General features: G+C 56.4%; 2 protein-coding genes and 1 non-coding gene across 3 annotated transcripts in view; 1 reads left to right on the top strand and 2 right to left on the bottom strand.

Moving 5' to 3' along the window:
- SLC43A3 (solute carrier family 43 member 3) overlaps positions 1-7,879 on the bottom strand; it is a 30,817-nt gene extending 22,938 nt beyond the window's left edge. The window contains exon 1 of the mRNA XM_090032134.1: positions 7,716-7,879. The gene's annotated coding sequence lies outside the window, so the exon portion shown is untranslated. The remainder of the gene's footprint in view (positions 1-7,715) is intronic.
- Positions 4,285-4,456, bottom strand: LOC149871097 (U1 spliceosomal RNA). Its single transcript, XR_016440898.1, has one exon. It is a non-coding gene; the product is annotated as a U1 spliceosomal RNA (small nuclear RNA).
- A 2,670-nt stretch (positions 7,880-10,549) lies between the features above and the next one.
- On the top strand, positions 10,550-23,436 carry RTN4RL2 (reticulon 4 receptor like 2). Its single transcript, XM_090034553.1, has 3 exons — positions 10,550-11,056; positions 14,749-15,057; positions 15,939-23,436. The coding sequence occupies exons 1-3, from the start codon at positions 10,550-10,552 to the stop codon at positions 16,731-16,733; spliced, it is 1,611 nt and encodes a 536-aa protein (XP_089890679.1). The 3' UTR covers positions 16,734-23,436.
- Positions 23,437-26,849: the final 3,413 nt, after the last annotated feature.

Genomic DNA, 26,849 nt, shown 5'->3' with positions numbered 1-26,849 from the left:
TAAGCTAAACATCCCTCAGCCATGCTGTCCTACAAAGAAGGCTAGAAGCAGGAAGAGTTAAAAGCTGGTAAATTTGCAGTTCTTTAGCTGGCTGCAGAGTGCATCAGAACATTTGGAACCTGGCTGTGAACATCCTGAGAGGCACAGAATCAGTATGAACTGCCATAGTGAATAAGAGAACCAAACAGGATGGTACAACCAAACCTGGTACATACCTCAGAAGGTATGCAGGTGCAGGACATCCTGGACCATCATGGCAGCAGTGACACCCCCTGTTGAACAAACTACCCCGCTTCACCTCAGATCCTCAGGGTACCCTCCCTTGTTTGTCTCTCCTGCCACACCTTGATAGATATTTTAGTCCTCAGGGAAGCTGCCCTAGGGCTCTGACATGAAAGTCAGTTCACCTATTCACCACCTTCTGTGCCTGGTTGGCACCAGGCTTGCCCCTCAGGCACTAAATTACCTTAGAGGTTTTAATCATGGCCTCCAGCCTCCCCCATAGCCACACCTATGCCTCACGGGTTGTACACTTCACCAGCCTGTATAGGTTTCAGCTCTCTTGGCCTTTATCCTGCTGGTTGCTCTGGCTTGGCTTCTGAGGTTCAGCCTGCTTGCGTCTCATTTTCGGGGAGCAGGCTCTGGCCCCCTCAGCCTCAGAGAGCCCTTGTCCCACTTTTGTTCTCCCTTGTGCTCCTGTCCCTGGCAGGGTTCAAAACCTGAAGCATCTCTCAGGCATCCTTGCAAGTCCACCCCTATAGCCACAGTCCAGTCTTCTTGTATAAAATAAAACCAAAATATCAGCAACCTGCTTCAAATACAACCCTCAAAGCCCCTCTAAGTCATCATATGGCTGCAGAAGCCCCCCTCCCTGGCTCTCTCCTAGCACATACAGTACCTCCATGCCAGCAGCTTTAGCTCCCTGGCAGCTTAGGTTGGCAGGAGCTCTTCACCCTGAGTTCAGGGCAACATTGGTTCCTCTGCCTCAGAGACCGAGGTTTATATTCCCTGAGCTCCTCCTCTTCCGGTCAGGTGTTCTGCTGACCAGTCACAGGTACGTTCCCTAGGCCTCAACTGCAAGGGATTACCTATGATAATGATGATGACTCCCAAGCATCAGAGGGGTTTGAAATGGAAGCATCCTGGGGGCAAGGCTGGGCTTTTCAGGCAACAGTACTGAAACATGGCCAAGTAACAAAACCAAGGGGGAAGAAATCAACCCAGGTGTCTCTTGATCCCAAAGCTGTTTGCTTGAGTCTGCACTGAGCATGCTCCATTCTAGGGCTACAGTTGGACTCTGCAAATGGTCTTCCTGGATTTGGGAGGGGGGTGTTGCTGTGGTGCTGAACACTGGCATGGAGGGGAGAGTGCCAGTCTCCTCCAGCCTCTCAGGGCCCTCCCTAGCATGCAGCCAGGGGTCAGTCTGACTGCAGTGCAGGGCTTGGAGGGGCAGGGGCAAGAGTAGTACCAAAGGGAAGTGGGGTGGGAAGGATCTGTAATCAAAACAGCACATGCTAAAGCACATAACCACTCCAGAGCCTGGGGCTACTACAACAGTAGGTGAGTAGACAGGGTGTAGGGGAGGCAGAGCCCCAAGTCAGCCATGACTGTACTGTGAATACCCCTATAGGGGCCCACTGATTATATCATGGGAAACCCTCCCCCCACCCCTTTTTTCTTTTGTATATCATTAAGACGTGGCAGGTGAGTTGGGGAAGGGCCCTGCTCAGGACACTCATGTGGTCATTCACCAGCCAAGCCGCGGAGTGACACCTCATGAGTGACTCTGGTTCTCAATGCCATAGGATGTGATTACTCCACAAATGCTAACAAATTTATCTTCTCATTGCCCCTGAGAGGTGACAAGGCAACCTTACCCCTGCTGGCACAGAGATCAGAGGCAAAAAGGTCACAAGTGCCCGTGAATTTTTCCATAATCTGAGGTGTTTCTCAAGCCTTGTGTGTGCTAAAGCCCTAGCCCCGGTGGGCTTTTAAACAGCATATCCAACATCACACAGGAGCTCTGTGGCAGAGGCCGGGGCAGAACCTGACTCTCCAGGACAGCATCAATTTCCTTCCATGAATGAGGTGGGGAGAGACTTTCCCGCCTCATTCACGATACAGTCACAGCTGACTTGAGGCTCCACCACCCCTGGGGCTGACGTCATCAGCCAGGAACCACCAAGCCAAACCAACAGCATGCTTAAAAAACAGTGCTGTGGTGCCATGCACTGCACTGCTCTGGGCTCATTCTCCCCCACTGGTAAGTTTCGCCGATCCCCTGGCGTTCTCCACCCTTTCCCCTCAGGAACCAGCAGGGCTCTCGGGGGTTTGGGCAGATGTGTCAGGTCCTTGCCGCCACATGAGGAAATTCTGATTCCTGTCTTCCAAGCAGGGAATACTGAAAAGTGCACTGCACTTCTTCACAGTTAAGGTATAAGACTGTGGAATCAACTCCCCCCAGAGGTGGCACAATCACCTACCCTGGAAATCTTCAAGGGGAGACAGGATGGTCACTTTGCTGGGATCACCTGACCCCAGTTGTCTTTCTTACCTGGTGCAGGGGGGCTGGACCTAATGATCTTGTGATGTCCCTTCCAGCCCCTTACAATCTATGAATCACTCATCATGCAGACTGAATGAGTCGGGGCTCCTGCAGCAGAAGGAAGTGCTATGTGTTCCTGTGAGTAAAAGCTGTGGCACAATAAGCACATGCAAAGGGGCTCTCCCCAGCTCTCAAGTGCTTGATCTTGCAACCATGACATTTTGCCCACTTTGTTCAGATGAACAGATGCACAGGCAAACAGACGTGCTTATGGATGTAAAGACCTATCAATCAAGATTTATTCTCCCTGATAATTTGGACATTTAGCAAAGAATACAGAGCTTGTCAAAGAAACTCCTGACAAAGGGTAAGGCAGACTATTTCTTGTGCAAAATACAATAACCTATTGTACTCAAACATGCTCAACACTCAAACAGCCAATGGATACACAGGGAATGTCTATCGTCAAAAGTTAAAGCATAAACACAATGTGAGTGGCCCCAGGACAGTGTACCCATACCTTTCACATTCAAGGACTCTCCCTCTCAAATGTTTGTCCAGTAATGGATCCAAAAGTACAAAAGAGGGCATTTGTGGCTTCTAGCCAGGAGCTCACACTATGCAGGCACATTTATACAATGGAGAAGTTTTACACAATTGAGAAGAGAATGCTAAGTGGCTGGAAGCTTATCTTTGGGCAACACTGTTGCAAATTAAGCATTGGGAAGACAGTGGTTGAGAGGTATTATAGCACAAAGCCTTGAAAACTGTCTTTGGCCAGAGGAGACAAGGATTTCCCAGTGTGAGATCTTTTATTAGTCCAGCTACATAGTTGGTCCAAAGTTAGACAAGCTTTCAGATGCAAGAATCAAACCAGCAACACAAGTTCCACTGAGAGACTTGGGCCTAATCTACACAACAAGTTGCAGTCACTTTAACTACAGAGGGTGCATCTACATGAGACGCTCAATGCACAGCAGCCTAATAACACTGCTCAGTAGTGTGCCAGGCAAAAACTGTGCTAATAGGCTACTATGCAGTAGTATTAGGCAACTGCTCGGTAAGCATCACTAAAAAGCGTGCACTGGCGCTACTGCACAGTAACTGTAGTTGTTGTGCATTTAGTTAATACTTCATTAAGCAAGCTTACCACTGACCATGAAGGTACAGACGTGCTCAGGGGCTGCAGCAACTCCCCTAAGCAGCAGGGGTCCTCTTCTGTCTCAGAGCTGTGCCCATCCCAGTGACACAGGGCACAATCTGTTTCCCCTGCCAGTCAGCAGATCTTCATGGGGTAGCCAAAGCCCATTTGCTGAGCTCATCACCACATAATCACAGAAGGACAGGCCTCAGCACAATGCAAGCAGGCAATCTTGAATACACTGAACAGCACATGATACCACAGGCAAACCTTGCAATGTAACAAAGCCCCAGTAGTCTCTTTAGCAATTACTGTACATCATGGTCACCTTCCCTAGCTTTTTTGTTTGTTTGTTTGTTTAAGGGCCAAATCAGTTCCAAATTCTGTTGGGCAAAGCCCAAAAGTCAAGTTCCAAGTTTTGATTGAGCAGAGCTCAATCATTCAAGTCTGTGTGGCTCTATCACTGGGCAAGTATCCTCCTTCCCAGACTCAGTCTGGGGGTGGGAGGACATCCTACGTGCAAGCCCAGTGCCCCTGCACTTCAGATGCCCCTTGTCTTGCTTGCTCTTAGCCCAAAGGCCAGAGAGCAAGCCAGGGGGAAGCAAGAAAGTAATCTCTCTTTGCCACAAAATTGTGCAGTCAAGTTTCCTGCATTTGGGAAAACTAGCAGGGGTCAGCATACCTGGAGTACAAGGGACAGGCCTCAATCTGGGAAAACCACTTCTACAAGAGACCTGGTGATCATGGTATTTCCCCTGCTAGGTAAGTACCTTTTCTAGGTATCTGATCTGAGCTAAAAGGCCAAGAAGCACAAACTATATGACCCCTACTTTACAGGTGAAAGAACTGAGGCACAGGTTACTAAATACTATTCCTCCCCAAGGTTAAAGGTAACAGCTAAACTGGGACTAGGACCCATATCTTCCAAGTCATAGCTCAGTGACCAATCCTCCACCCTACAAAGCCTTCCCATAGGATCCTGCTGATCTTCTTTGTTCTATCACTGACAAAGAGGAGTTGGGCAGGTTGGCCAGACATCTGCTCTGCCTAGAAAGGCAAAAATCATCTGTGCCCCAGGCAGCAGGTCTGTCACGTTCCTTGTCATTCTGTAACCACAACTGGTGTTGGGAGAATAAATAGCTCTGTGTCTGGTGAAGGAGCTTCCTGTTTTCTGGCTCAGAAATTAGAATCCTTGTGATCTGGCAACAAAGATGGGGGTGGGGAAGAACAATCTGCCTGACAGGTAGCCAAAAAGAAACAAAGGGCTATGTAATGCTCCTGCCTCTGTGGCCTGGTATGGGTTGATCTGCTCCTGCTTCTCAACCATTGATTTCTGTGCTTGGTCCTGAAAGCTGTTTCAACAGTGCTATACTGAATTGCAGAGGTTGGCCGCACCCAATGGTCCCCACCTTTGTCCCACACTCAAGTCAGGCCACATTCTGGGTCCATGAAGCCCTGTGATTCGCTGCCCAGAGGCTGTGTTAATAACTGTGGCTTTGATTATGAGTGGGTATCCAGAGAGGGGAAGACCCCTCAGAAGCCCTGGGGGATTTATACCACTGGATCTGACACTGGACTCCCCACAAGAATTGGCAGCTCTTACACCTCCTCCCCCATTTCAGGAGGATTCAACACCACGGGCGGCAATCGGCTCCATAGGAGCCCAGAAACCCAGGCACCGCAACTCCTAGCATGGAAGGCAGAACCCAGGGCACCTTGGCTCCAAAATAAGGTGTGGGGGATGCTGGGGCTCAACCTACCTGTCTGCCCCCTCAGGCACTGCCTAGAGCCAGCAGGGCACATGGAGCACAACATCCAGGCCACCCTTTAAATGCCTCACCCAAGGCTCAGGAGCCATTGCCTTGAACCCTCTTCTAGGATAAGCAGCTCTGAGGCCTTAGAGGCCTGACTAGAGTTTCTGCAGATGCAGCAGCCCAGTGACTAACAGAGTCACCGATGAAACAAGAGAGATGTTGGTTCAATTCCTCTGGCTACCTGAGAAGGCCAAGCCCCTACCTTTGTCCTCCCCAATCAGAAGCAGCCCTAGGGGTGTGAGCAGTTCTCTGATATAGGGTGGAGCACTAAGCTAGAAACCTTTTACCAGAGGAAGGAACTGACCCAGCATTTCCCATACCCCAGTAAAAAATTTCACCTGTCAAGCTGCCCTGTGTGAAAGGAGAGGGGCACCACTACCACCATCTATGCTTAGGCCTAATTGTGTGTGTGCGTACCAGACTGCCCCTGAGAATACCTGCCACCAAGCCTGGGCCCAAGAAAGAAGAGCATCTAGTTTCTGGATCTTTAGCATAAGCTGAGTACTGAAGTGCTTCTGAGCAGGGCAGAAAGAAAACTCTGAAATACCTGGCAACTTCATAGACCATGTTTGTAGTACACAGGGGTGTTATGCATCTCTAGGCTGGGCACTAGTAAAGACAGCCTATGTCAGCAGCACAGCTTTGAATTTTGGGTCTGGGGTCAGGCCCAGGCATCATCTCAGCCACTCTTAAGAATGGAGAATGACCTAGCCAGCATACAGACCTGTGACTCACTGAAGGGTGGCCTTTGGCATTGTTCAGCAGGGACACAGGGACTTTCTGTTTTATTTTTTTTTATTAGGGGTCCTTGGAATTTCAGTGTTGTGTTTGTCAGGAAGGTTGGAAAGGGTTAGCTGTGTTTGTTGGGGTGGGAAGTGTTAGTGCAGCCCCTTTGTAGGGCTTGGGTACGGCTTGGAGGGGACCTTAGGGGAGATGGAGGGATCTCGCCTGCAGAGGTAGTGGTAAGTGTGGGGAGATGAGCGGGGCTGAGGGAGGTTTTCTTCTGTCTGTAAGTGAGCGGCAGCTGTGAGTGTGGTTAGGATTAGCAAGGGGGTTCGAGCAGGCAGGCAATGGCTGGTGGGGAAGTTGGAGTTCTCAAGTGTTGGGGTGTAGTTTGGGGAATCCTGTCTGTGGGTTCTTATTCATTATAAGCCACTCTGATAAATCCAATCAATAAATCAATCCAGGCCCTTCAGTCCTCTCCCAGACTGAGCCGCAGGAGCCAGAAGCTCCGACCATGCTCTCTACTCAATGACCTCTGTGGGAGCAGGGCAGTGGTGCCAAGATCTGCAGGAATCAGGATGAGCAGGATAAGGCAGGCAAAAGTGCTGGCCCCAACAAGCCTACCAGCTCATGGGGGAGAAATGTGGAGACAAAGAGAGTTAAGATGCTTGGATCCTAAATCTCTTTGGTTCCATGGAAAGCCCCAAGCTGGAAAAGCCCTGGGCTGTCTGTAGTGAAGCTTTACACACACACACATACCCACACCATGCTTCCAGCCTTCAGACAGGGATAAACCAGAGGAGGTATCTTAGCAGCTGCTGCTTTCCAGAGACAGACCCCGCCTCAAACACCGAAAAGCCTCATTTGCTCAGCTCCCCTGCTTTCCCACAGCAGCCTGGGCCACATCCTGCCCAAAGGGCCTTCCACAGCTCCCTGGTCCTGGCTCCCAGGCCCCTTCCCCCAGCACAGTTACTGGGAGAGAGGTGCCCTCCCCAGTGCCACGCACCCACATGCTGCTGAGCCTGGCAGGAACCTGGGGTCACACGTGGCGTGTGATGGAGTCTGCCTCAAGATCACCCCCCTCTGCCTAGGAGCCAGGCCCCGGCAGCCGCGCTTCTGGGGAAAGCTGCCCCTTGGGACCAGCCTCTGCCTGCCCCCCTAGGTCGGACTCCGGCTGGTTGAGACGCGGGCACGGCGGACGGACCCCCCCCCCGCAAGCCCCCTGCCGAGGACAGGACATGGCAGGACAGGAGCCAGGCCCCAGCCTCCACATGCTGGCTGCCGGGGCGCTGCGGGGAGGCCGCAGGTGAGCGCCCTGCCAGCGCTCCGGGCCAAGCTCGCCTCCGGGGCACGGGCGCCCGGGCACAGCGGAGCCGGGGGAGCAGCGGTGCCCGCGCCCAGCCCCTCCCACGCGGGCTCCCCGCCACGTGCGGCCCGGCCGGAGCGCGCCCTGCCACGCGCCCCGGGCATCCTCCCGCCCAGCCGCACTCACCGGCCGCCTCACGCCGGGGCCGCCGCTCTTGCCATCGCCGCCCGCACGGCCTGACGTCAGGCGTCAGCCCCCGCGCTCTGCCCCCAGCTACGGCATCCTCGGCCTCCCGGGCCGGAGAGCGAGCCCGGCGCGAACCGCCAGAGGGCGCCTCGGGGCCGCTCCCAGACCGCGCGGCAAACCTGCTCTGCCCCGCCCCGCCCCGCGCCGCACGGGCGTGTGCTCGCGCGGTCCCCTCGCGTGGCCGCCCCGCCTCCACGCCCCGGCCCGGCCGCCGCCTCCGCCTGCTCACGCCTCTGCCTCGCGCCCCTTGCCATTCCTCCCGCTCTGTCCCCTGCCCCCGTGCTGATCCGCCGGGCTCGCCCTTCATCTCTCCCTGTAGCCTACCCCGCCAGCACTGACACCTCTCTGTGGCCTGTGTTTCTCTCTCTCCCTTCAGCCCTATCAGCCCGTAGACCTCTGGCCCCTGCCCGGAACCCTCTCCCAGCTCCACCCAGCTGTCTGTCTTGCTCTCTGTCTCTCCCAGGGGTGTCCCTCTACCCCCCCCCACCACCACCCCCGCACCAAGTGAATGGTGCAGGAAGCTGGATTGTGCCCTCGGGCTGACCCACGTGCCAAATCCAGTGTGCAGGACTGGCCTGGCATGGGCACTGCAAGCAGGCAGGGTCCCAGACTGGCCTGGCCTGATGTGCTGTGCAGCACCTGTACTGGACTGGCCCTGTGCTGCATGCAGTACACATCCCAGACCGGCCAGAGCGGGTGCTGTCTGCAACACGCGTCCCAGAGCAGACACCATATGCACTGCATGTCATGGACTAGCTGGAGTGTGCCAGATGCAGCATGCATCCTGGATCAGCCAGAGTGTATGCAGCTTGTGTCCTGAACTGGCCAAATGGATAATTGCGTCCCAGGGTGTGTATGCCAGGCAGACAGATCATACGTGGTACAGACCAGGGATGTCAAAGATACAGCCCATAGGCCAGCTCTGACCTGTGGAGTCCCATCAACTGGCCTGAAATGGACACACACACTCCATGCAACCTGCCTTGGACACATCACATGCAGCACACAGGGCTGATCCAGCAGGCAGCATTCCCCCCAAGCTGTATGCATGTAATAAGGACATGAGCTCCCATGTCTCCCTAACACCCAACTCTTTAGGGGACAATTTAACCTAGTTTGGGAAATTTCTCGCTCAGGTCCAGCATGGGATAAGTATGAGGGAAGGAGTGGGGGACACAGCAGAGAAATGGGGGAAGGAGAAGGGAGCATGATGCTTTTTGAGGACTGATAGAGGGAGCGGACTGGGCCCTGATCTAAGGGCATGGTGGGAGGGATGGTGAAGAGTGGACAGCTCTGTGGGGAGCCCAGGGGAGTGGGAGGATGCTGGGGAGGCCACAGCTCGGCAAGGTGTGTGGCACAATGCAAGTGCTGGGCTGGGGAAACCCCTGAGCACCCTGTGTGTCCTGTGCCCACCTGGGGCTCCAGAGCCTGGTGTCCCCCCTCGCAAGGAGCACATGGCCGGCAAGCGGATGACAGCCCCCTGAGTCAGCCCGAGCTCCCGCCCCCCACCGCCCACCCGCACCCTTAGCGTCTGTCTCTCCATCTTGTGATATTTCGCTCGCCGGGAGCCGCACCGGAGGCAGCGCAGCAAACAAACCTTGCGCCAGATTGTGCCGCCGCAGCCTGGCACGGCCTGCCGAGCCCAGCCCCCCCATACCGTGCCTGGGCCCCGGGAGCCACGGATGCCACCAGGGCATGATACATAGACACAGCCCTGCCACCAGGTCACACACAGCTGCAGGATCATGACTGTCCAATCACCTAGCCTGAGCTGCTGCTGAGCTGGGGGCAGAGGTGACTGGGGACACCAGGGTGGGAATCCCAGTGGACTGGGCATGTGAATGGGGGATGGGGGACTCATGCCCCAGAACGTGGCTACTTCTGCCCTGAGGACAGGGCTGGAAATGTGAACAGGGCACTACCGAACCAGGCCCCAGATTGCATGGGCCTGGAGAACAAGGAGTGTGAATCCCAGAGTTAAGGACCCCAGGATGGTTACTGAAGCACTCTCAGGCCCCCAGTCCTGGCCCTTGAGCCCCCAGGCACCCATCCCACTGAGCTGGGACACTGGGGGTGTGAATCTTAATCCTCTGCCTCATACCAAACTGACTGAGGCGGCTCAGAGATGAATGCTGGTGGCAGGGCCAGAGAGCAGAGCCTGCTGAGCTGTGGAGGCTGGTGGCCTGACTCTCAGCAGGGTGCAGATCTCACTGGCTTGGTGTGGGCAGAGGGCAGGCGGGGGAGGGCTGGGACTGCAAGTCCCACTGGGCTGTGGGGAGCCAGGAGCACGAACCGCAGCCAGGGCATGAATCCCTCTGCAGTCAGATGGGAAAGCAGCGCTCCCCTTGACCCAGAGCGGCAAGTGAAGCTGAGGGAGGGAGGGAAGGAGGGAGGGGGCCCAGTGCCAGGGCTGCTGGTTGGTTTCCTGGGAGAGCAGTGCCTGCTGGCAGAGGAGTCCCTGGCAACGTCGGAGACCAGCTGGCACCTTTCCCCGGCTGTCTTCAGCAGCGGCTTCTCCTTCTTCCCCCTGCTCCGCTCCCCAGATGTGCCCGTCAGCTCTGGCTCCTGCTGGCCCGTGGATGAGAGCAGGCTTGGGGGGCTGCCCCCCCCAGCTGGTGCCCGCGCCCCATGCAATCCTTCCTCCCCTGCCAGCAGCGAGCAGCTGGGCTGTAGCCGGGCGGAGGGTGCTGGGGGGGGCAGGGGGGTGACTCTCAGGCGAGCCCGGCTCTGTGACCTCCAGGAGCCCAGCCGGCCCCAGGGCGAGGCCAGGGCTGATGGGCTCGGCGCAGGGGCCGGTCCCGGGGCCTTTCCGTGGCTCCCGTCCAGCCCCAGCGCACCACTGCCGCCGCGGGGTGGGTCGGTACCGGGGGACTGTCCCGAGCGGGGTGTCCCCGCCCCGCACGGCCCCGGGGCGGGCCCAGCAGGCGGCGCGGGGCGGGGGGCGGGAGGCTCCCGCGCCGCAAAGGGTTAAGCGGCGGCGGCGGCCCCGCGGCAAGGGGAGGAGCGAGCCGGCCCGGGATAAGGCGCCGCGGCGGGCAGCGCTCACTCCCGTGCGGGCGCCGCGGAGCACGGCCGCTCCCGTCCGTCCCGCCCCGTCTGCCCCGCGCTATGCGGCCCGTGCCGCCGGGGGGACGGCGCCCCCGGGGGACCGCGCCGCGCCGGCCCTGAGCGCCCGTCCCGCGCACCGCCTGGACCCGCCGCTGCCGCTGCCGCTGCCTCGGGGCGCGCGCCCGCCGCCCGCCTCGGCACCATGCTGCCCCGGAGGGCGCGCCGCCCGCCAGGTACGGGGCGCGGGGGCGAGGGCACCGCGGGGCGTGCGGCCCGGGGGCAGCTCCTGGGAGCCGTCGAGGCCGGGGCGGCGTGTGCGGCGCAGGAGGAGGCGGGCAGTGGGGCAGGCTGGGCAGCACCGCTCCTGCCCCTTCCTGCTGGGGGGTGCCAAGGGGCTCCCCTCCATCCCCGGCTGCCCTCGAGTCTGAGCGCCGTGCCAAGTTTGAGTCAGGAAGTGCCATGCTTTTTCTCTTTCTTTTTCTTTCTTTTTTCTTTGTGTGTGTGTGGGGGGGGGGGGGGGGGGGGGGGGGCGTTAGGAGCCTCTCCCTTCCTGGGGGCACTGGCTGGCTCCTGTCTGATGCCTCTACCCCAGCGCCTGGCTTGGGAGAGGGGCAGTGCTGCAGGAAGAGTCGCTTCCTACCACCCTTCCTCTTACTGGACCCCTTCCGAGGGGGGCAGGGGGCTGCAGGGGAAGCATGCTTTTCTGGAGGGGAGGGAAGGGGAGGGGGGCTTGTTGCCCAAGGGCTGGTGACTTCAGCGCTGAACTGACTCAGCTGGAGAAGAGGGGGAGTGACAGATGGGGTGAGGGAGGGGGTTTAGTGGCTGCTGGGGGGGCTGAGAAGTGGGGCCGGTGCGCTGGGCAGAGCTGAGTAGCTGAGTGCAGTGGGCGTGAGGTGGGGCTGGTGACCGCCCCTGCTGCAAGGGGTAGGGGGTGCAGGTTGAGGCACAGAGCCGGTGGTACTGGACATGGGACACAGATCCAGGTGGGATGCCCCTGGTGCTGGGTGAGTGGATGGGACCGGCGAGGCTGCCTTTGACTTTGCCTAGGCCTGATGCCCTGGCAGCTCTGTCTGCTACTATTTATAGCCTGGCCCCTCTGCGTGGGGCACCCCTGTGTGATTAATGCAGGCAGCGGTGGCTTATTTTGGAGTGCTTGAGTTATAGACGAGCTTAGACTGGCTCTCAGCAGCATGGAGCCTCCTCACCAATGCTGCCCTCTATGTCCCCATAACTTCCAAGCCGGCATTTCCAGACCCCATGCCTCCTGTCCTGTTAACTGTCCCTATGGTGAATCTTGGCACTCTAGGGCTGCTGGTGTTAAATATTTGCATGCCGTGCCTCCCCCAGCCCTTTCCTATGGCATGTACCTGGCACTGTGCTGCCCCAGCCCCACTCCACGGCTGTCTGGTATGATGGGTAGGTGGGTGCAGGTATGTGGTACACAACAGTTCTCTTGACTGTTGGTACAGCCCTTAAAGGAGGTGGCCAGAGCCAGTGCCCAGGCCATCCTTAGCCTTTCTGCAAGAACTGAATCTCCTGGCAAAGAGGGTGGCCAGGAAGGTGACTTGAGGCCTGCGGGTACCGTATTATCTTTTGCTGTGGGGAAGTCCCTGTACCCCCAGGTAGACATTGGGTGCGAGGGTGAGGCAGGCTGGCAGTGTCCCACAGTGGGTGGGCCCCTGTGCAGTGGTGGAGTGCAAGGTCATGCCTCTCCTGGAGGGGAGTAGCCATTGAACAGTGGGAGCCCTGGCTCTGAGCACTCTCCTCTCCTCTCCTTTCTCTCACCCCTCCCCCCAAACACATGGACAGGCAGTGTCAGGTATGAAAGCTGTGCTTCCAGGCAGCTGGAAAACATGTGAGTAGCAGGTGGGATATAGGGCAGGGGCAGAGATGTCTGGATGGGCTAGTTTGGCTCTGCTGGAGCTGTCCTGCAGAGACCTACAGGTCCCTGGGAGCAGAGGGATAAGAATCTTCCAGCCCCTTCCCCTCCCCCTGCAGCCAGCACTCAGCAAAGCCACAGGCCTGAATTATGGATGAAGCTCCTTGGGTTACAGCTGCTCAGTAGCGGGTGGGTGGGAGGGGGGACCTGAGCAGCCCCAGTCATTGGGCAACTTGGATCCACCCCTAGGGCCAATGGGGCTGTGCCCTTCCCTCTGCCTGTCCCCCTCCCTGTATAGGAGACCCTTGGTGGCCTTTTCACTGTCCTGGAGTCCTGCCAGCCCTGACTCTCATCCCTCCCCTGCCAGGATGGCCATCCTTCTGCAACAGGGTTAAGAGAAGCCTGGGAGTAGATCTGGGTTGGAGCAGAGGGTGGGTCTCTAATCCAGTAGGCTTTGGCGGGGGAGATTGGGGTAGGGTGGGGCTCAGCTGGCTGTATCTCAGATCCAGACAACTGGGTGGGGCAGATCTGGATAGTGATGATATGCCTCTCCAAAGGCGTGTGCTGCTAGAGTCCTCCAGCTAAAGATGGCTCTGAGCAAGATTAAAAGATCAGGGAATTTGGCTCCTCAAGCCCTCCCTGGGAAGAGGTGGGGGGAGCCAGGAACACCCAGCACAGGGAGCTGCAGGTGGGACTTACTCCACACATGGCAGGAGGACTTTGTTGGGGGGGGGGCGGGGAATGGGACCGGTGCAAGGCTCTTATGGGGAAACTTTATTGATACCCCAGAGTGAGAGACTGGGTGAGCCATGAACTTTATCAACATGCTAGAGTGAGAGATGGCCTGGTGCAGAGCACTGCAGAAAGAACTTTATGAGCACCCCAGGGTGGCAAACAGGGAGAAGAGCCATCCTGGGCCAAAGAAAGAAGACATTTATCAATGCCCCAAACTAGACAGAGTCAGCCAGCAGGCAGCATCCTTTCAGGGTCACCTTCTGATGGGGAATGCTGACTGTCCTGTATCTAGCTGGATGGAGGAGGAGGGACTGAGCCCCTGGGTTGGAGGGGCTGTCCCAGAGTGGCAGTGACTCTCCCTGGTATGAAACGGAGGCCCTGCATGTTATCCCCCTCTCTCCCACAGGGAATTGAAGGGCTGCTGGAGCCAAATGCATGGGAGGCAGAGTGGGGGGGCCGGGGGAGGGGAGCATGTGCTGAAGCAGTGAGTGGGTAACGAGAGAGGGGGGAGGCGGAGGTGGTGTGAACAACAGGAACGGCAGCAGCTTGTGTCACTTGGTCTCGCGTCAGCCTCCACCTACACACACACGCTGGGGAACACGCGCTCGCACACGGGAGCACGCACTCACATGGGGCTGCACGCTGCACACGAGCCCTCATGGGGAGTGGGTGCACATGTACCCCTGTGCATTTACTTGGCTGAGATTAGCATGCCAGAGTCTTCCTCATGTAGGGGGAGGAAACGCACCTGAACCACTCATGCATGGATTTAGCACACCTGGCCATGCACATGCTCCTTTTGAGGGAGAGAGAGCCATGCCCTGCATGTACAGGCTGGGTAAAGAACAGCTCCTCTGCTACCTGGGGAGTGCAGGCCTGGGCCTGTCTACATGGGTGGGAGTGCTGTCCTGCCTAATCTCAATGGGGAGGGGGAGCCTTTTGTTAGACAGGGGTGTATTGTGTCTGTATGGCTGGGGGAAGGGGTCCTCATGTGCTTGAGGGAATAGGGTGTGGCCCCACCTGGGTGGAAAAGCTGTTGCTCCGTCCTGGTGGGACAGAAAGACCATGATATTGCCCACTGTGTTGCCAGGTAGAGCTGCCAACCACTCACCCTGCCTCTTCTTGTCTGCAGGCTGGGTCCCCACGCTCTTCGGCCTTTTTGTGCTGCTGGGGGTCCTGCCCACTGGGGCACCCACCTGCCCCATGCTCTGCACCTGCTACTTCTCGCCACCCACGGTCAGCTGCCAGGCCAACAACTTCTCATCGGTGCCCCTGGTGCTGCCCTCTAATACCCAGCGCCTCTTCCTGCAGAACAACCTGATCCGGTCCCTGCGGGCAGGCATCTTCGGGCCCAGCACAGTGACACTGTGGCTCTACTCCAACAACATCTCCTCCATCCAGCCTGGCACTTTCCGTCACCTGCCTGCCCTAGAGGAGCTGGATCTGGGGGACAACCGGAACCTGCGCAGTCTGGAACCAGACACCTTCCGTGGGCTGGAGCGCCTGCAATCCCTGCACCTCTACCGCTGCCAGCTCAGCAGCCTGCCCAGCACCATCTTTCGTGGCCTCTTCAGCCTCCAGTACCTCTACCTGCAGGAGAACAGCCTTATGTACCTGCAGGTCAGTGGGAAAGGGGAGCAGCAACTCCATGGACCTCAGGCAGGGAGGAGGAGGGGCTTGGCCTATAAGGCCTCCAAGGGAGAAACTTTTCCGATTCCTCCTGAAGGAGGGAAAGAGATGTATGTCCGTGTCCTTTAAGGTGTTAATAAAATTGTAGACAAGACAGTCCCACAGACAGTGTAGAAGTCCCCCACAGCCAGGACTCATGCCGGCTCCGAGAGGAGTGAGCTGATTCTGGGGAAAGGGGGATTGGCTGGGCATTAAAGAGCATCAGGAAATGAGATGGAGGGCCTTTCCCTTCTAAGAGATGCTGTTTCCAATATGGTTTTAGGCTATTGAAGAGCTGGCTGGCTCACAGAGCTTCATAGCTGTGGAAGGAGCCCAGGGTTAGTATAGCTGGGGGCTTTTGGTTGGAAGTGAGGAGCACCAACTGGGGTGGGGGGGGAGTTGGAGAGACCAGGACGGGAACAGCTTTCAGTGGGTAAGAGGGGATTCTTGGGGCATGGTTTAAGGCTCCCCACCCCACCACACTTCCTCCCTAGGAGCTGCTGGTGTGCCATTACCTGCCCCGCCCCCTCCCTCCCCCCCCACCCCACCCCTTCCGCACTCTCCTGCAGTGGCGGGCCGCTCCGTTCTGTGCCAGCCAGCTACTCTACAACCACAAGCCCATCCGGGCGGGCACTGCGGCTGGCCCACGGCAGGGAGCAGCCTAGCCCTGCAGCCCACACTGGCTGGAGGGGGAGGGGCAGAACCAGATTATTGTTGCTGCAACCCTTCCACCCCATCCACTGCCTGGGGGGAGGGGAGATGCTGCTGCAGGGATGGGGAAGCTGGCTTAACCTCAAGGGCTCTATCCCACCTGCCTGTCTCCTTCCCCTCAGGATGACCTGTTTGTAGACCTGGCCAACCTGAGCCACCTCTTCCTGCATGGCAACAAGATCCGGCTGCTGTCGGAGAATGTCTTCCGAGGACTGTGGGGCCTGGACCGGCTGCTGCTGCATGTCAACCGGCTGCACTCAGTACATCGCTGGGCCTTCCGTGACCTGGCCAAGCTCACCATCCTCTATCTCTTCAACAACAGCCTGGCTGTGCTGCCAGGGGAGACACTGGCTGACCTGCCCTCCCTGGAGTTTCTGCGCCTCAACAATAACCCCTGGGCCTGTGACTGCCGTGCCCGCTCTCTCTGGGCCTGGTTCCAGCGCACCCGGGTCTCTAGCTCGGACGTGACCTGTACCAGCCCCGCTGAGCACCGGGGCCGTGACCTGAGGCGCCTCAGCCAGGCTGATTTCAGGGCCTGCCCCCCTGCCAACCATAATCATGCCCCTGCCCGGCCTGCCCCAGGTACCAAGTCCAAGTGGGGTGAGGAGGCTGTGGCTGGACGTCCCAGAGGCAATGGTTCCTCCAACCACCTGTATGGGCTGGGGGAGGTTGGGGCACCCCCAGCTGACCCCTCCTCTTTCTACCGGGACCTGCCGGCCAATGATATCCGCAGCCCCAAGTACGACTCTCCCACTGAGGATGACTACTGGAATGGCTACGGCAATGAAGAGGGGCGCCTCAAGGAGGGTTGCACAGGTACAGCCTGCTCCCCGCTGGACTCTGGGGCCTGTCGACCAGGTGCACTGCCCACAGCCCTGTCCTGCCTAGTGCTACTGCTGCGGTCCCTCCGGCTCTGACTGGCCTCTGGCAGACTTCTGTGGACTAAGGAGACAGTGCATGCAGGGCTGCGGCACGGGCCCCTATCAGTTGACTGAGAGAGCAGAGGGTTGGGTGCACTTGCAGAACTCATGGGCAAACTCCTCTCCCTAGGGCACATGCTGTTGCTGCTTGGATGGGGATTGGATGAGCCAGGGAATCCTTTCCTTGCCCCTGCCCCCCATACCCATCAGTGGGCCCTGAGATGCCTACATGCTGTGAGGCCAGCACGTTCCATCTGATACTCCCTCACATATCCTAAGGGCCTCCCCATTTCATGTCCTTACGCTGGTTGTCCTCATTAATGCTGGTGCAAGCTGTACTCTTTTCCCCCCTCTCTTCCCCCACCCCCCACCAAGATGGGCAAGGGAGATAAAGGTCCCCTGCCCCTAGGGGCAGAGGCTCTAGGTTGGAGGTGAGGCAAGGTCTAGCTGCTCTCTACCACCTTCTTCCCTGCCTGCGAAGGGTGCTAAAGCCCAATCTATTGAAGTGAGGCGGGGATGTGGGAAGGACTAGTGTCCGTTCACCTACCCTATACTCTATCCTGCCTCTTTCCAGCCCTTCCCTCCCCACCCCCCCTTGCACATACAAAGGAGAATTCTAGCCTGGCTGCCTTCTGGAGAGGGAGGGAGCATCATCCCCCTCTAATTCAACTTGCCCTACCCACCCTGGTGTGTCAGGGGGCTGGCAATGGCCTGTGAGACTTCGAGGCCCCTATCATTCTACCCCCAACTCGTCCCCAGCTCCCACACTCTGCAGCCCTGAGCCCATGGTCTCCCTGCAGGCACTCTGTTCCTGTGCTGAACATTTCTTTTTGCTCCCCTTCCTCTTCCTAAGAAGCAAAAAAAAAAGGAGAAAAAAGGTTGGAAAATTATTTATTAAAAATTATATTATTTTAGGACAGTTTGTCAGACTTAGTCACTGGGCGGCAGAAGGTCAGCAGCTGCTTTGGCAGGGGCAAGGAGCTCGGCTCCTGAGTATTCATCTTCAGACTATGGATGGCTTAAAGCTGAATGAGCTTTCCTTGCAGTGAAGGGGTTAAATGCACAATTCCTTTCACCCCTACCTGGATCTCCCAAAGGTTGAGGCACGAGTTAGTGGCTGGCCCATGTGAGCTGACTCCACCGTCCTCTTGGCAGTAGTTTCATCATGACTCAGCCTCAGCTTTAAATTAAAAGCCACTAAAGGCCCATACTTCTTGATGTGAACCATGGTTTGGAAAGATATGGGTTGTCTATGTGTGCCCATGGTGACATACCCAAGCTCTCATGTCTTTGACTCTGAAAGCCATTTGAGACCTAGGAAACTTCTCCAGGGCAATGTGATCTGCACTTTGTCAAAACGAAGTTTTTGCTCAGGAGCCTAGTGGTGGTTGTGATTTGCCTTGCTACTACAGTTTCTCCAAGAAGGCAGGACTTCCTGCTTCAGCAAAACAGTGTAACTCTGAAATCTAGTGATAGTTGGAGAGCAACCCTGCCATGAACCCTTTGGCTGTTGTTTAAAACACAGGAGGTACATTGAGGGGCACTCTGCACTATTTCCCATTAGGTGCATCATTAATGTTGGTGGGGGACTGCTGTGTCGGGGTTCTGGGTGCTGGGTTGTGGGGCAGGCTTGGGTGCTAGGGGCAGGTTTATGGGGAAAGTAGTGAGGGCAGGGCAGCATCAGAGGTTGAAAGTGAAAAGGGCAGGGTGGGGGAGTATGGGTAGGGAGAGGCCTGAAGAGACTGTTGGGAAGGGAGGGGGAGTCATACCTGATGATGGTTGTTTGTACTTCAGATGGGGAGACTGGATTCATTGCTGGAGGGAGGTGGGAGTCTATTTGTTGCTGGCATCAGCTGCAGGGCAAGGGTTCGAGCTGGCTTGGGGAAGGTGGAGATAACTGGTGCTGGAGATGAGCTCAGGGTAGGAGTTGGGATAGGTTGGGGCTGGGACCAGTTGCTGGCATCAGGGAGGTGTCTTGGTCAGGGTTGAGGGTGAAGTTGGTCACAGACATCAGGTGTGAAGTCAGGGAGGGTCAGGGTTAAAGGAGGGGCTGGGATGGTGGGGGATGCAGAGTCAGTGACTGGAACTGGGACATGGCCAGGAAGGGGTCTGGCACTGGAGATGAAGTAATGGTTGGGCTGGGGGCCATGGATCAGTGGTTGATGTCAGGTTAGGTCAATATAGGAGTACCGGGACTAGGGGGTCAGTTAAGTGCTGTGGTAAAGTCAGGGGAGGGAGGGAAGAAGAAGGGGGCCATGGGGCAGTAAGAATAGGCTGAGGGTTGTTGGGATAGAGCCTGGGATGCTGTGGCACCCCTAACTGTGACAGTGGTAGGGGTGGAGTGCACCGGGGGGGAGGGGGGCAGCCGGCATGGAAAGACCCATGAGCATGCAGGCTAGAGCAGGGCTGTGGCTGCACCGGCAGGCGGCTCAGCCTTTCCAGGTCATGTAATTCTCTTCGTGAAATATTCATGGCCACTCAGCCCAGATGCTATTTCAGAACAGCAGGGAGGGAGTGCGAGGACTCACAAAGGAGACTTACCCATGACAACAAAGAGCTCAGCCGTGCACGCTTGACGCACGCATGCACACTGCCTGGGATGAGCCCTTCAAATGCACCTTCCCACAGACACACCAACACCCTGGCATGGATTTGAAGCACGCCCAGACTAACCACACCCTCAGTACACTTTGGAAGAAGTGCAGAACAGGGCACACTCTGCATGCGCGCACACACATGCCACCCACCAAGACAGGACTCATCTCATGTAACTGCACACGTATATGGCAAGCCCAACCCACACACGCACCTCAGCATAAACAGATCAGTGTGTGCATAAGCCCATAGACTTTACACCAGGAATGGCCAACCTGTGCCACGCATGCCATAAGGGGGGGAAGGGGATTGGAGTGACTCTCAGGGAGTGTGCGGGTCTAATTTATAACATGCCTACCAAAAAGATTGGCCTGCACTGCTCTACACAATGCACCCCCAGGCCTGTACATGTAGTGAGATGCCACTTCCTCTGTTTCCTAGGTCCTCTCCTCTATGCCCTGGGTGGCAAGGGGTACTGTGTATCCTCTTGTACCCACAGACAACTGAGGTACAGAGAGGGGACGTGATTTACCTAAGTTCATGGAGCAAGTCTATGACAGATCTGGGCATAGAAAGAAGTGTCTCTGGCAGGTGCCTTGATGACTAGGTTTCCCTTTGGGAGCATGTTGGAACCAGGGCTGGGAAAATTCTGCACCCAGGTGCATAAGCTTAGCTCTGACCTCTCAGGGATGCTGTGTGACAAGGGTGCACCTTATCTTCCATGCATACAAGCAACACTTATGCACAGAGCACTTCCAGAGCTCTGCTTGCAGTCCCAGGCCTTTCACGAGACAGGAGTTTTGTGGTTATCCCTCCAAATTCCAGTAGGTCAGAGGGGCCTCGATAGATTGTAAACCAGCAGGTTGCATAGGACTGGCTCTCAGCAACTGCACAAAGCTTCAGACTCATTGTTCCATGTGCCTGAGACTTTGCAGCCTCCACCCACAGCTCTGAGATGAGTGAGACCCACCTCTGCATGTGGCATGGTTAATTCTTGAGTCTGATGATGACATCCATGGAATATGTTTTGGCTGACTAGCAGTAGCAGAGGGCAGATGAAGAGCAGCCTGTTCTGGTGGGGGGTTGTTTCCCTATCAGGGCTTGGGTACCAAGCTGCTGTCTGCCTCCACAGCCAACCCTGATTAGGGTCCCAGGGGCTACACAGGCAGGGCATGTGCAGCAAAATTGGGATTACGTATTCAGCTAGGGGAAGGAGCAGTCACCTTTGGGGGATGGCACTTTAAATTCAGGTCTGGAAGGGGAGAGAAGACCAGGCCAGTAGGTCCCCATGAGCCAGCATCTACTGGAAAGCAACAAGCTGCCCTCATCAGGAGCTCTGGGCTAGCAGCCCCCCAAACCCAGGCCCTGTGGCAGCATTATAACCCACTCTGCCCACTGTACCCACCCTGCTGTCCCCTCCAGCCTAACCACAGGGAGGATGAACCCAGTTGCTCAAGAGGAGGCCATCACTGCCTGTTCCCTGTCCTGGGAGCTTTATTATCATATGTGGCTGTGCAGTGGAGGTGGGGGCTTTGGGCACTAGGCGATGACAGTGCCCCATAGAAAGGCTTCTCACAAAAAGAATGAATGGGACACAGGCCAAGATACCTCAGAAGAAGCTGGCCACGTGGCCCAGCAGCAACAGCCTCACAATACCTGAGCTCTATTCATGGTATCGCTACTAAAGTCACTTCACTGCTCCAGGCCTCAGTCCCAACAGCTGCCCCTGCAGATCCTGTGCTCTTGGAGCAGGGGTAGGGGGTGTCTGTGCAGCACCTAACACACTGGTGGGGACCTGGTTCAGGGGGGGTCTGTACAGTATCTTACGCAATGTGAAAAACCCAGCTCTATGGAGGCCCTGATCCCAGTCAGAGGCTGTGCAGTGCCAGGCAGGATGGGAAAGGGAGCCAGGAAAGGGCTCAGATTCCAGCCAGAAGCCTGCCATGGCTGCTTGAATGGGCTACTCCTGATATAAGGGCAATGGAGTCCTGGCTGGACAAGGGGTCCACAAAGTTGTTTAATGCATAGAGCAGCTGAGCACAGATTGGACATCAGCACAGTCCAACTCAGAAGGAACAACCTGGGCACTAACAGGATACTGTTGTGAGGAAGCTTGCAGCACTGTGGCTAGACTGGCATTGCCATGGGGAAGTTTGTAGCCTCGTGGCCAAGCTGGTACTGCCATAGGGAAACTCACAGCACTGTGACTAGGCTGGCATTGCCATGTGGGAGCTCTGATCTTTCGGCCCACACTGATCTGCTGTGGGATGCTATCTCCCTTCTCCTGCCAGTATAGGACCCACTAACCTCTCCTGACCCCTGGAGAGGTCAGGGTGCCATTCACAGCTGGAGGGGCTGCAAGGTGCTGTCATGAGCTCCACGCTGTCTTAGCAGATGGAGATTCTCAAGTGGCTCTGTGGCAGAAGGGGGTGTTGGTGGCGCAGGGGAGTTGGCGCCCTGTGGGAGTTGGGGTCTGGCAGTGAGTTTTCAGGGGGCTGAGAAGTGGAGGTGCATGTGGACACTGACAGTGGGCTGTTTCATGCCAGCTGGCACTGCTTCACTAGAGTCTGCTTCAACCCACAGGAAAACACCTCCAGCCCAGCTGGGGATATCACTGGGGGAGGTCCTGCCCAGGCCCCCAGCCTGGCTGGCTGGGGCTCTCTCCCCAGGCAGAGCCAGGCTTATGCCCCTAGTGCTCTGCCTGGCACTGCTCCAGCTCCCACCCCGTCCCAGCCCTGCATATAGCAGTGTGGAGCCCCAGGCTGACATCACAGCACTCACTGACCCACTTTCCAGCCACTCAGCCCCAGAGATAATGCCGGGCTGGAGGCAAGGGAGGCACACACATGCACAGGGCATGCCCAGCACCACACAGCATACAAACACACACACACACACCAATACCATTCAGCACTACACAGCATATTACACATGCATGGAGTGCATGCATCACCACACACACATCATCAGCACCATACAGAGCACAACACATAGCACTACATACCTCCATGCATAGGGCAAGGGGCATGGGGCACACAAAGCACCACATACACAGGGTATGTACGAGACCATACATAGACACACACCACCACTTATGCAGCAACACACACACATGCAACAGGGTATTTGCAGTGTGCACATACACACACACACAGAGCACCATACAGCACATACAGGGTATATATAGCACCACACAGAGAGACATACACGGAGCACAACACATGCATGACGCACTCACAGCATCACATAGCAGCATGCCCATACATGGATCACATAGCACATCACATGCACACACAGAGCACAACACACAGACAAATACATGGGTCATGCACAATATAATACAGTACTACACACAAACAGCACAGCAACATACTGTACAGGGCACTAAGCACACACAAGCACATTCACCTGGGGCATGCACAGCACAATGCACACAGCAGAATGAAGCACCATGAAGCATACAGCACAACACAGCAACACACACAGCACCATATGCATGTAGACAACACTGCAGCAAAGCACCAACACAGCACAGTGAAGCACCACATATACACACATAGCACATGACGCAATGCCACACACACCACAGTGTAGCCAGACATACAGCACAACAATGATATATGCACACACAGCAAAATGACACATGCATGTCCACACTTATGCACGCAGCATGATATGGCACCATGTGCACCACGTGCATGTGTGCAACACAATTCAGCCATATGCATGCAGCACAATAGAGACACACAGCACAACACACCATACTGCCACACACACCACAAAGCACAGTGCTACACACATGCACATAGCATAAAGCATGCTGCCTAGTGTCACATACTGGCACGTATATGTGCATGCAATACAACATGAAACCTGTACACCAGGCATATGCAGTTACATGCACACAGAAATACACCTGAGGCAACACACGTGTGCACAGATACATAAAGCAATAGGCACCAAATGCTACATACGCTGATACATGCACATTGACACACTCACACCATCACGGATTGATACACATTTACAACTAGTGCACACTAAGATACACTGGCACACAGCCACATAGACATATGTATCCATACACATTGTACACTGACCATACCTGTCAATACAAGAATTGATACAAAAATGGATACATACAGATGAATACAATGAAAAGACAATACACAAATATATTAATGTTGATATACATATACACATACTGGCACACACTCCCCAATCCCGACCCCCATATACCCACTGATGTACTGACACCCCTCCCTCCCCCCCCCACTTCCAGGGTACTACTGTAAAGAAGAAGCTGGGTGCAACCTAGACTCTGCTAGGTCACATTTGCTGGTAAATTCAGAATAGGTTCAACCTGGACACTAACAGCACTGCCATAGGGAAGATCACAGTGCTGGGGCCAAGCCAGCACTGCTATGGGAAAGCTTATGGCGCCAGGCAGGGCTGCCAGCCATGTAAGGTGACCTGTGTGGCGTTGTGAGCGGACTGTGCCACGTATGGGGAGTGTCCAGTTACCATAAATGTTTAATGTCCTGCAGCCTGTCAGACCTTCTGAAACCCAAGAGGCAATGCTCACCTTGGCATGTCCCTCCCCATCCCCCATTGGACCTGCAGCTGGTACCTGCACCCAGGGCCACACACCCCTGTCCCTGAGTGCCACCCCTCTACCCACCCAACCAGGGCACCCCCTTACTGGATGAAATCAGGTGTGAAATCTGGGCAGCCCTGGGCCATGCAGTCCCATCCCCACCCAGCTAACCCAACTCTGGCAGGGGCTGCAGAGAACTGACTGGCGTGGACATGGCCCAGTCCCAGGATGACCTGCACTCTCCAGCTCAGAGCTTTCTACTCCCTAGGACCACCTCCTCCATCATCCTGCCCTGATCTGCACACCCAGCCAGCTGCCCACACCCAGGAAGGCACTAACCCTGCCAGCCCCTCTAGGCAGGGACAGAGCTCTGGCCCCCTCCCTCCATCCCATGCAACCCCTACTTGGGGCTGGGAGCCAAGGTAGCTCTTTCTGTGTTGGGGGAAGCTGAGGGGGGAGTTGGCTTAGAGATGGGACTCCCCCCACCATGAAGCAACAAAGGCACAGGCCTGAGGGGCAGCTAGGAGAGGGTGTGGAGGGGAGGCAGGATGAGGTGGAAGGGAGGAGATGTTAGAGGGGAGGTAGGCAGGCCCTATGGCAGGGGAGTCAACCCCCATTGGAGCATATGGAGCAACCCTCCTCCCCATGACCACCCCCCTGCAAATGACAGTCCCAGATTCTCTGTACACTCCAGCAGCTTTGCTGTGTTGCTCACATTCCTGCCTTGCATTCCCCTCCTACCAGATCCACCAAGTTATTTCCCTCTGCAGGTTGAACCTGCCGACATCCCAGGACTCCTGGCTCTGGAGTCTGAAGCTTGGCTTCCTCGCACCAAGAAGGCTTGAGTTGAGCTCCAGCAGCCAATTACGGGCTATGTGTGGAGGAGTGATGTCTTCTCACTCCCCAACCCCAGCCTGGAGGGTGCTGGCTAAGCAGCCCAGAACTCTGTGTGTGTGTGTGTGTGTGTGTGTGTGTGTGTGTGTACGTGCACGTGTGAGAGCACCTGTGTATATGTGTGTGTGCATGTGCATGTGAGCACACATGCATGTGTGTGTGTGAGCCCTCCCCCTTCCTGCTACCTGAGAGGCAAGGAACCTGGCGATGGCCGGAGTGCACACTCAGAAGACAGATGCTCAGCTGTGCACATATACAGCACCAGGTACACTCACCTTGAGGACACCAGTCAAGACTTCGAGTAAGCTTCTGGAGTATACTTTGCACACAAGCCTAGGAAGAGGATATGGAAGTAGGCAAAGGGGCAGGGCTGTACAGCATATCAACACAGGTGATGGGAAAGCCACACCTGTTTAGCCAAGGAAGGAGACAAAACCCTGGTTTAGCTTCTATCTATCATGGGATAAAAGCATATACATGGGAACTTACTGTGGAGTAGCTGATACTCCAAAGACAATTGTTCATATGTCCATATCTACACACATGAACACCTGCACGTGTGTGCACACACGCACACAAATACCTGCACATGGGTGTGCACACAAAGCACTCAGTGTGTGTTCAGAGAGGCACACCATGGACAGGTGAAAATGTGTGCATCTTGCACGTATGCACACACATAGCACACCCTGAGTGCGTGTGCATCAACAGCAACCCCCTCCCACACATACACACACACAAAGGTATACACACGCACACGCTTTCTCTCTCTCTCTCTCCCTGGTCACTTGGCCCCACCCCAGCACCGCCCTTTTCCCCAGCCTGCTGCAACCCCCCCTCTCCCCACCCCTCCCATCTCCACACCCCTCCCACCCCAGTTAGCACCTTCTCCCCCCAGTTACAGGAATTGGCAGTGCTGACTAAGTGGGAACCTCCCACTCTAGCACAGGGCTGGTGATAACCCTTTCCTGCCACAAACCTAGAGGGGTCCCTCCTCTGTACTGTAGCCTGAGGCCTGAGGCTGGGCATTGAAAAGTGCTGCAAAGGCTTGGGGAGCATGGCAATTTGCAGACCCCACATCTCCATGCTCCTGGCCACCCTCCCCAGGCCTCTCTGGGTCGTGTACTAGCCTCCCCCCCAACTTACATCTATCTTCTCCCCTGTCCTCTGCTGTGCCCACTTCCACCCCTCTCCAAAGCAAAAAGCAGCTGCTCCCCCCTCCTCCCCCCCATTCCAGCTTCAGGGCAGGGTGGGGGGAGATGCCCCTCACCAACTTCAGCGGCCTCTTCCCCCACACCTCCCACATCAACCCTCTCCCCCTACCCCCCCCCCATCACAGGCTTTGGGAGGCAGGTCAGGGGACTTGGGGGCATTTTGCTGTGGAGAAACCCACTTCCAGGTCTAGTCTGTCCCCCTGAGCCCAGCACTGCCCTAACCTGGCCTGGCCTGGCAGGGGTAGAGGATATCTATCTCTGCCACATCCATATGAATCCCCCACTCCCCTGCCATCTCTGCTTTGGATGCCCAGGGCTGCTGGGCCTGGTGCCTAAGGGGACCCCAGCCTCAAGGCCTCATCCATGCTCTGTGGTGGGGCACAGTGCTCAGGAAGCAAGCTGGGGTCCTGCATATGGAGACCTCAGGCCAGGCTCCCTGTCCTGGAGTGGGGGGCAGTGCCTGGAGAGAAACTGTGAGGTACAGGGTTCCTCCACACTCAGGCCAAGATGCTGGGAGCCCCTAAATTCTTCCCTTTTCCTGGCTAAAATGGGCTGAGTGCCTCCCCCCGCCTCTCTGGATTACAAGAAGCTCAGAGCAGCTTCTGATAATCTCCCTGGGGTGGATTATTTGGGGGAGGGGGATTAACATGGGCTGAGAAGGAGGCCAAGTTTCGTAGGGAAGAGGAGAGGGCTTGGCTGAGTGCGAGCAGCTGAGAGAGGCTCTGGCGATTTCCCAGGCCCATTGTTTTACACCCAGTTGAGGCTGTAGTGGGGGCACGGTGTAGGGCAGGGGTGTCTCACCCACAGGGTGGG

This window comes from Crocodylus siamensis, chromosome 2, assembly GCF_052110815.1.
Source record: "Crocodylus siamensis isolate JL-2025a chromosome 2, ASM5211081v1, whole genome shotgun sequence".
In the NCBI taxonomy this organism is placed as follows: Eukaryota; Metazoa; Chordata; order Crocodylia; family Crocodylidae; genus Crocodylus; species Crocodylus siamensis.
The sequence above is the reverse complement of the archived record's forward strand: the minus strand, read 5'-3'. Positions and strand labels throughout refer to the sequence as shown.

What these genes read in the sequence shown, in the direction of transcription:
- RTN4RL2 (XM_090034553.1), top strand. Translation starts at nt 10,550, where the DNA reads ATGGGCTCGGCGCAGGGGCCGGTCCCGGGGCCTTTCCGTGGCTCCCGT. An exon ending in GAGGGCGCGCCGCCCGCCAG is followed by an intron (nt 11,057 to 14,748) that starts GTACGGGGCGCG and finishes CTCTTCCTGCAG; the next exon opens with AACAACCTGATCCGGTCCCT. An exon ending in ACAGCCTTATGTACCTGCAG is followed by an intron (nt 15,058 to 15,938) that starts GTCAGTGGGAAA and finishes CCTTCCCCTCAG; the next exon opens with GATGACCTGTTTGTAGACCT.